This window comes from Pomacea canaliculata, linkage group LG3 (genome assembly GCF_003073045.1).
Source record: "Pomacea canaliculata isolate SZHN2017 linkage group LG3, ASM307304v1, whole genome shotgun sequence".
Classification (NCBI taxonomy): Eukaryota; Metazoa; Mollusca; class Gastropoda; order Architaenioglossa; family Ampullariidae; genus Pomacea; species Pomacea canaliculata.
The window spans coordinates 2949103-2960191 of record NC_037592.1 but is presented as its reverse complement, the minus strand read 5'-3'; the positions used below and the strand labels follow the sequence as shown (position 1 = coordinate 2960191).

Below are 11089 nucleotides of genomic sequence, written 5' to 3'. Positions count from 1 at the left end.
TTTTTCAATAGGAGAATTTTGGATTCTAGTAACCTTTCATGTTTTTTGGTTTTGTTTTTTGTATTTTTCTCATGCGTTTTAACATGTTATGCTTCCAGCATAACAGAAAGACATATTGCACATTTTTCTGAGAATAACAAATCAGTGTAAGCCAGAGCGATACTTTATTTTTAAAACTGATTTCATCTGACCAAAAAACTATTTTTATTCATCACTTTTGAGGTTGTTTACAGGAAAAAAAATAAACAGTTTATTTATCTCATTAATTAATCGTTCTGCCGACGATTGGGCACACACCGTCCTCACCACATCTTTGCACTGTTGTTCTTTCATCTGTCGTTCGAAATTTTGACAGGAGCAACGGTTAATTTGGAGCAACTGTCATTATTAATGCACAGATCAGATCTTTCTCGCACTTTTGCATCTGACATTTTCGAGATAAGAGTGATCTCCCATGGGAAAAATTCGCTTCGTGTTCGAACCCGGTGAATGTTTTGGTAAAACCACGAGTGTATATATATATAATGTATAATGTAAAACCAATAGTCCTTGGTTACGTGTTTGGACATGGCTAGTCGCTAGCCTAGTCCACAGCAGTGCCACCGGCGTAAATGACGGGACTAGCCGGGCATATTGGTGTTTAGTGCGGACTAACAGGGGACTAGCTGCGCCCGCGGAGTAGGACGTAAAGCAATGGATAAAGGTAGGGAGGGATGTAGCACGAACTTACATACACGTCCATGGATGTAGGGACTATATTCAGGGCAGACATGCAGACGACGCGAACAGCAATTTCCAGGCAAGACTAGACTACCAGTACTTGAAATCATTATTCCAAGTAAATGTTTAATCCTGTTGTAAAACATGAACTGAACACTTTCGACTTTTTATGTGGGGGGTAGGTTTCTACTATGAGCTTCTGTCATTTCCCGGGGACGGGCGCGGAAGGCATTCAAGCTGGCTTTGATGATGTGTAAAGAGTTTTTAAATTCTTTAAATGTATTATTTGATTGCTTGACACATTATATAATGACAGCTTCGTATTTTACGCGAGAGTGAAAAAGTGTGTAATCAATTGCAAACCTACATTCACTTTTATCATGTCACAAACTTCGTTACTCGAAATGTAGTCAGTTAAAATGAAGTGTCACCAACTCTGTCGAAATGTAATTAAGGTTCATTCATCTCAACAGAGATGTTGCGATGAAAGAGCTTGCAGATGAACTGGTCGCTGCAGGTCGAAGTTTTTAGCTCGAAGAATCAGTAGTGCTATTCAGAAACGATAAATGCTCATTAGCGGGTCATTGAGCGGGCTGAGAGATTCCTATCGATGATAAGCAAGAAGCTCGGACGAGCGTCTTTTTTCTGAAAGTATAAAACATTGTCTAGACTCCACAGATGTTTTACCCCTGGAACAACAGTAATAAAGCGGCGGCAAAGATATCCTAGAGTAACGAAACATGAAGCAGTGACCGCTGGGTCTGGACACCGCTTTATAGCTTCGGACGCTTGTCCTCGAGTTTTTCATTAAGCCCCGGGGGAAACAACTTACTTTCGCTTCATAGAAATGGTCCTAGGAGACGTGCATCGCTTCAACCAATTTCCAGCCTCATCTAAAGCCTACGACATCGTAACACTTTGCAAAGCAGGGGGAGAGAAAAAACGTCGATATCAAGCAGAGAATGCAGTCTGCATCCCCACTGAACCGTGCAGGTCAGAGGTCACGCCGCATGCGCACATGATTTCAGTTGAACAGATGTCATGAGACAGTCACGTATTCTTACGAAACGCGAAGAGTGTAGAAGTGTAGACCTTGGTCTGACCGTCGGTCATATCAAACAGGTATGTAGGAAAAACGGTGATTTTTGGTTTATTTATTTTTGCTTTTTTTCACTCGGTTTTTTTTTTTTGTTTTTTGTTTTTTTTTTTTTTCACCGTCGGTTGGTATATCACGCGTTCGTTCGATGATTGCTGTTTCTATAGCGTTCGATCTGTAAGCAGTTTCAGTACAGCTGCGGGAATGAAATGCCCGTCAACCCCGGGGGATCCTGGTGTCATCAGAGAAGCCATGGAGGCAATAATGGACTGCCAAAAAAGACAAAACTATAACAGTTATAACCATAAGTATAACAGTTATAACTATAACTATAACATGTTCTTGAATCATTTTAATCTACAGGTGTCGTTTGCACATAGTCAAAGGCAGGGGTCCAAAGTAGGAACGACTTTGGTCACGTGATCCAACACAGCTGGTTAGCGATATGACAGGCACTTTTTTGTTTGCGCCTCGCCTGTAGCTGATCAGACAAGCATTAGCCGGAAATTCCATTGACAATGTCATATCATTTATCATCAAGTAAGTAATCACACATCCTTTCTCGCAAGAATAGTATAGGAATCAATCTTTTGGTTAAACAAGGAGAGGGTTTGGCTCCGTTGGAGGTAAAATCAGTTTTCGATGTTAATATCACAGACAAAAATTTAGGCTTTTGCAGAAATACATGTTAACCTCTAGAATTTAATCGACCCTAGGCAGATTCGCTAGTGACGAAAAGATTAAAGTAGTCTCCTTACCTTTCGTTTGTTTGGAGAGTGATTGTTAAAAAGAGCCTACATTTTTCATTTGGGGGTGGGTAGCATTATTTAGTGAGTGCGGCGCCCATCTCCTTCCCTAACCGTGGGATCAGTAACCGTTCAACGCCTGGGTTGAAAAAAAGAAATCGCTTCGCCTAACGAATATCAATACCGATTGGTGTGTACGTGCGTGCATGTGTGTGTCTCTCTCTCTCTCGCGCGGGGCAATTGAAAAGAGCTTAAATTAAAGGGAGAGTGAGTGAAAGAAATCGCGATAAAAAATTTGACTCTTCTGTTATACACGAGCTCAGTGGGCGCCACATTCGCAGATGGTGGACATGGAGCACAAGTAATTCTTTTGAGTCGGAATTCAGATGTCGTATAATTACTGTTCAGTATAAATAGCTGCGTAGTCAAGAGCAGGCTTAAAACTAGGCGTTTATAAGTTCATCGCGAGTGCGACTTGTCATTCATCAGCCACTGCAACCCTCGCGGTGAAGGGGTAACAACAAACAATGAGTATTTCTCTGTACACAGTAGCCTGGGTCGTTTCAACCGCCAGCCAACCAAAGTGCAGCAGACCCTTAAACTCTTGCACTTGAGTACACGTCCATCAATTTTTTTTTTTTTTTTTTGACCGTTGACTGCGCCTGAACAGCCATCGACCGGAGGGCTGACGTCCTGCGTTAGTATAACTACCTGCCTCCTCCGATGGATGTAACGATATTTATCAGGTAAATACTGATTTCTGTCCAGAATGTTACTCGTGATTTGCCGAGTCAGTGTATTCAACCTGCAAACCTTTCAGCAGGCTGTGTGTGCCTGCGAGATGGAGGCGTGCTAAATATACGTTTGTATGTTGCGTCACTCATGGCCGCGATCTCAACTTTCAAACGGTCCAGTGCTACAGATCAGCGTTTTGGAAGAGAATGTTGACTACAGTATAATGCAAACAAAGTTGTCGCTGACAGAGAAGGTAATTTTTTATTATTTATCTGTATGAAATCATAAGATACTCTGAGATTTAAGATTTCGTTGTTCTAAATATAATGATTTCGACATTTTCATTGTCCATAGTATGGTATAGTAGTTATTCTGAATGGCACAAACAGTAAATGGTGTCAAGATGAGATAGCAACCGAAAAGATTCGGATGAAATAGTAGAACAGACTGAGACGACACAATTGGAAGACAAGACGAAGCTAACGATTACTTTGCGGGTAATGTTGTTATGAACCGGACACATTCTATGGGCGTAGTCTTCCATGGAGCAGCTTGTCATTAAGTTTTACGATCCTGTATTTGCACGGCACAATCATTTTCCTCGCCGTCTTTGTAACTGACAGGAGCTGAAATTTATTTTAATGACTTTATTAGTTGATGACATCTGTTGTCTGAAGTGCAGTGAGCTTGCCCTTTAGCAAGTACATCGAGCTGGAAAATAAAAATAAATAAAAGTAGCAGTTAGTGGTGAAAAAAAATCATCAGAAAAGAAATGCAGATTTTTCTTTCCATGATATCACGTTCTGCAGTTGGATTCATGTAAGATCTTTAGGCAGACAGAACATGAAGTCAGAGGTTCTTGGCTTTACTTCCAAAATATTCGCTGAGTGCATTGAAGTCAGCTTGTCATTAGACACATGGGAGTAAAGAACCATTCCCAACATTTCACAGACACACAAACCAACTACTTTCACATGAACAGTTCCAGTCTCAGTATGATGTACATTAAACGCTTGTTTATGCTCAAGATGAAACCTTTGTTAACTCTTCGCATAAACGCTCATTTATAGACAAATAAATGCCAATAACATTTTGAGTCGACAGAAAGCAAATGCTACAACGAAATTGATGGGTGTTTTACAGACGTGAAAAGCTCCGGATCCTTAAAAGATTTTGACGCTGTAGAAGTATACAACATTGGGTTTATTGGTCATACACTTGCATACAAACTAACGGATGTTTGTGTCTTTCGATCCGGACTCGTTTTTATACTTCCTAGCAAGACACTCACCTGCCTACATCACGTCATTCATGCGTCAACCCTCTCGTAAAACACTTTATGTCTACACTTTATGTCTACAACTTTTTCGGTCAGTGTTATGAACACCGTTTGTTTCTGTCTGTTGGAGCAGAGTATCATCAGACCTTGGTGAAACGGCCAGCCGTGCTCCACGAAGGAGCTTGAACACAAGAGTTGTCCTGTAGTCATGGCAACACACAGGCCGGAGTCAGAGGCGATAGGAAGGAGACGCTGGTTGGTAGTTGTATCGTGTTTTGTCAGCGCACTGGCCACGGGGTCGGCGAGCTACCACACGGGAGTCCTGTACGTCGCGCTGCTGGACGTCTTCCAGAAGGACGTGGTCACCACGTCGTGGCTTGGCGCCATCTACTCCTGCACCTTCGCCCTGTCCGGTACGTTGGACTCTCCATTTTCTTTCCTTTTCACACTGACTTCGTGTGCCAATGTTATCGTATTATTTTAGTGAATAAACTTAATTAAGTTTATAACTTATCACTGGAGTTTAAAGTACTGTCATTGTAAGGAAGATCTTCTGGCGCAGTCAGTGAGTAATCTACATATTCGCTTTCTGAAGAGATTCGCTTGTCTTTAATACATTTTTCTCACGCTTTCGTGTCCTGAGACGTCGCTACAACGCCACTTCAAAAAGTGAACAACTGATAAAGACAGCACTCAAGCCTTTCATGAGGGGAACGGAGGTTGTGTTCAGCCTGTCAGTGATGACTCAGCGAAAAATAATCAGTTATGATCCATAATAAAACTCGTTCAAAGCACAATCAGACACAGTAACAAGTGGGTTGCATTGGTACAGAACTAGTGCACTGGTCGTAGCATGACGCTTTTCGGGTCGTTGGAGAGTGAGGTGTTAGAGACCTTATTTTTCGCGGGGCGGTGCCCGTCTCCTGTCCCTTGCTGCCTAACCCTGCCTTACCTTCCCCAATCCTCTTTAAGTCAGCTACCATGTCCTACCTGTTGGGTCGACTGTAGCTGCACTACACGGGTAGCGAACCGGCTATCTGCTGACTGACGCGCAGCACTCTATTTATACACGCTTTCAAATTATTGACACCTCGGTAAACATCACGCATGAAGCACGGGGAACACAAAAATGTTGAGAGAAACTATCGCCACAATACTTTCGCGCCCACGTATTTGTTAAGCAGACCAGCACGCCGACAGTGTAACACACACAGGAACTCTTAACAGCAAACATACACAGGCACCGATCCGCATGCCAGGGTTATTTTAAATCGTTTCTAAACGGTTGTGTCTTTTGTGTTATGGTTTGTTTGTTCTTTTTTAAAATGTAATCATCCAGGAGAAGGAACTATTGCCTGTTTGAATTTGTTATCGATTTTTTCGTTTTACATTGTGATTTTGTTCTCATTTTATAGGCCGAATTAGGGGGGATAACCTACAGTTACCTAGTCCTAGAGCAGCAGTTACTTATCTCCCCTAGTCTCGTGTAAAATTATATTTTTAAAAGATTAACTACTTGTGACTGCTGATAGTGATTCAGTATTGCATTGTCACCGGATATCAGTAACTGGTGAAAATTTCAGACCTCTAGCACGATGTGCAGGTGGGTGAAAAATCGATTACAAAATTTCACCGAACACATACATACACTATATATATATTGAGTGAAATATAAGTGTGTAACAAGCACAAATTATAAGTAGTATAGCATATGATACATGGGTGCAACTAACTATATGACGGGAGGCAGATAGCAAACGTATGTTTTTCAGCAACATGCAAAGCGGATGGTTGCACTGTATCTTGGCAGCTGGTTTGCCAGCATGTAGCATGTTACAGGTGACACGTTTTAATAGAAACAGTAAAGCGAAGATTAGTGGTGACTTCTTAGGGGATTTTTTTTTTTCGCGTGATTGCCACAGTCACTGATCCCAGAGTGATGGGTGGGTATGGGGTAGGTATATGTCGGGGGCCTTTAGTGTTGAAAGTAGCGAGGACTTTATTCCTGTAATGAAGGCCGCAACTTGCTTATCACTCATTCCTGACTGTGCAGGACCGCTTGCCAGCACGGTGGTCAACAGGTTCAACTGTCGCGTCTCTCTTGTCTTGGCGGGCTTGCTGCACTTTCTTGGTCTGGGCAGCTGTTACTTCATCACCAGCTTCCCGCTGCTGTATCCGGCCTTGATTATTGCCGGTGAGTGAAATAGCGAAGTGGTTTTTATTTGATGATATTTTTCTCTTAATTTCTACAAGGGAACAATGTTTATACAAATAACAAGACCGTAATCAATACAGCATAAAAAAAATATTCTACTTCTGTTTCCGCGATTTATAAAGCATTCCCTTCATTTAAGCCCTGTCCATTGCAACGTCTTACTTCATCAAGACGATAGATAATTGGAAAAATGAAAGTATTTATCAACTAGACTTATCGATGAACGGTTTCGACCTCTTCATGGCACATAAGACATATTATTTTTAATGAAATCAACCCATTCATTTTTTAACAAAAAAGCATAGTCTGCCATTTAGTAGATCTTTAACACCGAAATGATGAGTCATCGTGAAATGATCCATAAAAGGTGTTTTAATTTGAGCACGAAGCGAACTGCACAACATACAACACTATACTATAGACCTTAGGACAGTGGTACACTATAAAAACTGCGGCCCTGTGGTCCTCGAGGAGTAACAAGGACTAAACTAACACTATAATACATAGTGAAACACTGTTCAACACCATAGGCCTTAATAACAGTAATAATAATATTACCTTCCCACGTGGAGAGGGAGCTTTTACTTTAAAGATGAGTGTATGCGTGTGAGTGCTTGTTTTGCGTGTATTTCATTGTATAACCAAGTATCACGTGACCAGGGATCGGACAGGGCCTGTCTATAACTGGGACCAGCATTTCCTTGCTGTACCACTTCCCAGATAAGAACACACTTGTCAGCGGAATCTGCGTCTGCGGGTCTGGCCTTGGCGTCTTTATTCATCCTTCTCTTATGCAGGTGAGAGTGAACAGACCGAGAGTGTGTGTGTGTGTGTGTGCGAGCGCATGCGTGCGTGCGTGTTATTTGCGTTGCGTTCAAGGTCTAAGAGCGTGGACGTGTGTGTGTGTGCGTAGGTGCTGCTGGAGACGTACGGCCTACACGGTGCCCTGCTGATCGCGGGCGCCATCGGACTGCACTCCGTGCCCTGTGGCCTCCTGATGCCCCTCTCCCGGTTCGAACGTGACCGCCGGAAAAATCGACAAGACCAAGAGACCAGCAGCCTCTGCGCATGTCCGAATGTTGCGTCATACCTTTATGTCATCACCTACCTGCGCTTCCTGGTGTACCTGATAAGCTTGTTTAACGTCTCGGTGGCGGCTTCCAGTTATTACCTATACGTCCCCAAGTATCTGATCCTCAACGGCTATTCTCACCTGAAGGCGTCTTTCATCATTTCCTTCACTGGCGTCGGCAGCATCATCTCGCGCCTCCTCTCCGGCGTGGCTTCCCTCGACCCCGGCGTGGACAATATCCTCATCTATGGCGGCATCATCTTCATTGCCGCTCTCGTTGCATTCCTTATTCCAGTGACCGTGAATTCAACTGTGGCTCAGTTCGTGTTGGCCGTGCTGTACGGACTGTACACTGGAGGCTCGTATGCCTTGTTGGGGCCGCTGGTGTTGGAAATTCTTGGAGTGAGGCATGTTTCCACGGGCACAGGACTGTGTATGTTCGCTGCTGGCATTGGATCCTTAGTCGGTCCGCCCATCTCTGGTAAGTGTGTGTGTGCTCGCGTGAGCGCATGTTTGTATTAGTGTGTGTATGTGTGTCTAAGTGTGTATGTGTATTTGCACTTGCAAAGCCAGTCGAGTTTTCGGGGATTGGGCAAGGTGGTGGTGGTGGTGGTGTGGCTGTGATTGGTTGGTTGTTGTTTTTTTATGCATCTATACGATTAGACTGAGGCTAATATCACAGGATTGTTCCCGGATATAAAAAAAAATGAAAGGGAATAACAACTAATGGTAGGGGGCTACTCGCTGGGAGAGGGTCTCTAGAAACGGGACAATGAATGCCTGAAAGTAATTTTACCTGAAAAGTAATTAATCTGGAGAAACCTGATGGCGCAATGTTTGAAGTGCTCACCAATACAATAAAGGCAGGTTTTCTTGGGATAGGACCTCGTTTCGGGCACCCTCTTCTTTCTCTGCATTTGGCATTTCTGCTTAAGAGACTGGCTGATTTGTCGCGATGAATCCTAAGTAGCTGGGTTTAATTTAATTTAAATTTAAAAGACAGATCACACATAGCTATTTAAATGTCATCACACATGCTCTTTGTGTGTCTGACTGAACGTTAAATTAAAACGATGCTTTGCCTGTGTTTTACATTAGGGAGCGCCGCAGTTTTGTAAAAGTTTTTTTTAATAATACGTGTCAAAGCTTCCAAAGATAAAGTATTAACATTCCATGCATTCTGCTCCTTCTAAAACAATTATTTTTCATGTTTCAGGTATGATTTATGTTGCGCAGCATAATTTCCATCATGCCTTTTATTTTATAGGTAAGTTGTACCATACATTTAACTTCATGTTAAGCTGTAAAAGCCTTTTAACTTAGACTTTAGAGAGAGGATACTAGAGATTTTATGATACTGGTTAACTACAGCATCTTCAGGTTACTAAACTTTCATTATGAAATCCACGAAGACACTTTATTTCATGTTACAAGTAAGCCAGGTTGGTGGTGGGTGGCTTATTACCTTCACTAACTGTCGTTTTTCTGGCCCTCAGCGAGTCTCTTCGGCGCTGCAAGTGTTTGCGCCATGTGCACCGCCTTGTTTCCCAGACGAGAAGGCGACGCCCGCGCTGGAGAGTTACCAGCCTTAGCTCTGACGTCACGCTTGCAAGACGGAAGTCCTCTCCTGGATAATGGGGTTGTCGTCGTTGTCGTTGAGGACGGCCAGCTGGAATTAGCGGCTGACACGGAATTCCAGACAGCCTCTAGGGAGCCGTTTTTAGACCATCGAGGAATTAAGGAAGGTTTCCCATTGTTGGAGGATAGAACAGACCCCGTGGACGAGAAGGTGGCTAGCGCAAATCAGACTTGATCACGTGACGCTTGACTATAGTTTGGAGTAATGAAGGTGCGGCTTGTGAAGGGGCATTGATTGCCGAAGATTATTTTAAAACTTTATCAGGCTGCAAGAAAGAGCAGGGTTTAACAGGAAATAAAAGTAGTCAAATGACTTCAGGAATGAAGGGGGAATTAAAAGTGAAACATAGTAATAATAAAGTTTATATTTTTAACGCGGTATCCCTAGGACCAGCCAAGCTTGAATAAGCTCTTGACATACACACACAGGTGCAAGCATTGCTAAAGGTCATCAATTCCTGTTAGGCGCGAAGAGTGACTTTCTTTGCGTGCACACAACCCACATACAAACAAGCATGCACACAAGACATCCCCAGACTTAAAAGAAAACCAGAATACTCGGAAAAAAACCACCGACGATTAGCTTTGCAAGCAGAGAGCGGTGTGTCGGAACCGGGATACGAACCCATGACAACCGATTCTCACTGTCATAGTGAAGTCCTTTAGTCAGTGCGCCACCAACCGCCTCAAACATTCGCCATGAAGCGATTCGCCGAAGGATGTTTATTGTGTGATTGTGCTCGGGTGCTGTTCTTCGCATGTATTGTGGCGGGAGATGATCTCTTGCCAAAATGGCCTTGACACGCAGAAACATCAGTGGAGCGGGCAACACAAAGATCAATAGCCGTTTCTGCGTTTTTGAGAAAGAGGGATAAAGAGAAAAAATGAATATGTCAACTGTCTTGTCTCCATTGCAGCTGCCATTAGACTGACATCAGCCACGCCAATGCGGTCAGTTTACAAACGGAGACAATAGTCTAACCGGATCTGCCATCCGAAGACGAAGAAATCAAGAAAGACGAATAGAAAAACCTAGAAAAAGGAATTGAACATAATGAAGTCTACTTACTGACTCTTGAGGCTAAATATCAGTTAAATAAAGAGACAAACATAATGGAGTAAACAGAAGGCAAAGGTAGCAGGTTAGTAGAGGAGGGATTGAGCGTATGCGCGCGTGTGTGAGGGAGAGAAAGAATAAACGAGAGAATATCGGATGAGAGAAAAAGCGATTTCGAAAAGCCCAAATACGATGAGCTCTGTTCATCTTTATATCAGCAGGAAATAAAATATTACTTAAAGGTAAATGTTAAAGATAATCATATGTGTGTGTGCGCTCGCGCGCGTGTGCCGGCATGAGATAAACATGAATGATAGAAAGTAAATGAAACGAGCACAAAAATGATGTCGATTCATCGACTTACATCTGTGTGTGTGTGTGTCCGCCCGCCCATGTGCTAGAAGAAAGAATGACTGCGCATGATTGCCTAATAGTTACCAAGAAACTGATTAGTTCATCAGTCGTTAAATTTCTGTTATTTCTATTTTTACCTTCCGTTTCACTTTCAGCCGTCAGCAAATGATTTCGAAA

The 11089-nt window shown here is 42.8% G+C and overlaps 1 protein-coding gene across 9 annotated transcripts; it reads left to right on the top strand.

Moving 5' to 3' along the window:
• The first annotated feature begins 514 nt into the window (after positions 1–514).
• LOC112559189 (monocarboxylate transporter 12-like) lies at positions 515–10900 on the top strand. Of its 9 annotated transcripts, none has more exons than XM_025230204.1 (8): positions 516–703; positions 3331–3550; positions 4710–4989; positions 6630–6770; positions 7452–7588; positions 7705–8344; positions 9080–9130; positions 9360–10900. In XM_025230204.1, the coding sequence occupies exons 3-8, from the start codon at positions 4785–4787 to the stop codon at positions 9674–9676; spliced, it is 1491 nt and encodes a 496-aa protein (XP_025085989.1). In that variant the 5' UTR covers positions 516–703; positions 3331–3550; positions 4710–4784; the 3' UTR covers positions 9677–10900. The 9 variants fall into 9 exon arrangements, with proteins under 9 accessions (XP_025085991.1, XP_025085989.1, XP_025085985.1 ...); XM_025230200.1 differs by having other exon boundaries at positions 2180–3550; XM_025230199.1 differs by lacking the exon at positions 516–703 and adding an exon at positions 991–1842 and having other exon boundaries at positions 2180–3550.
• The last annotated feature ends 189 nt before the right edge of the window (positions 10901–11089 follow it).

Excerpts from the sequence above, each read along its gene's own strand:
- LOC112559189 (XM_025230206.1), top strand. The coding sequence starts at position 4,785 with ATGGCAACACACAGGCCGGAGTCAGAGGCGATAGGAAGGAGACGCTGG. Across the intron at positions 8,345-9,079 it reads AGTCGGTCCGCCCATCTCTG|GTATGATTTATGTTGCGCAG; the intron begins GTAAGTGTGTGT and ends TTCATGTTTCAG. Across the intron at positions 9,131-9,359 it reads TCATGCCTTTTATTTTATAG|CGAGTCTCTTCGGCGCTGCA; the intron begins GTAAGTTGTACC and ends TCTGGCCCTCAG.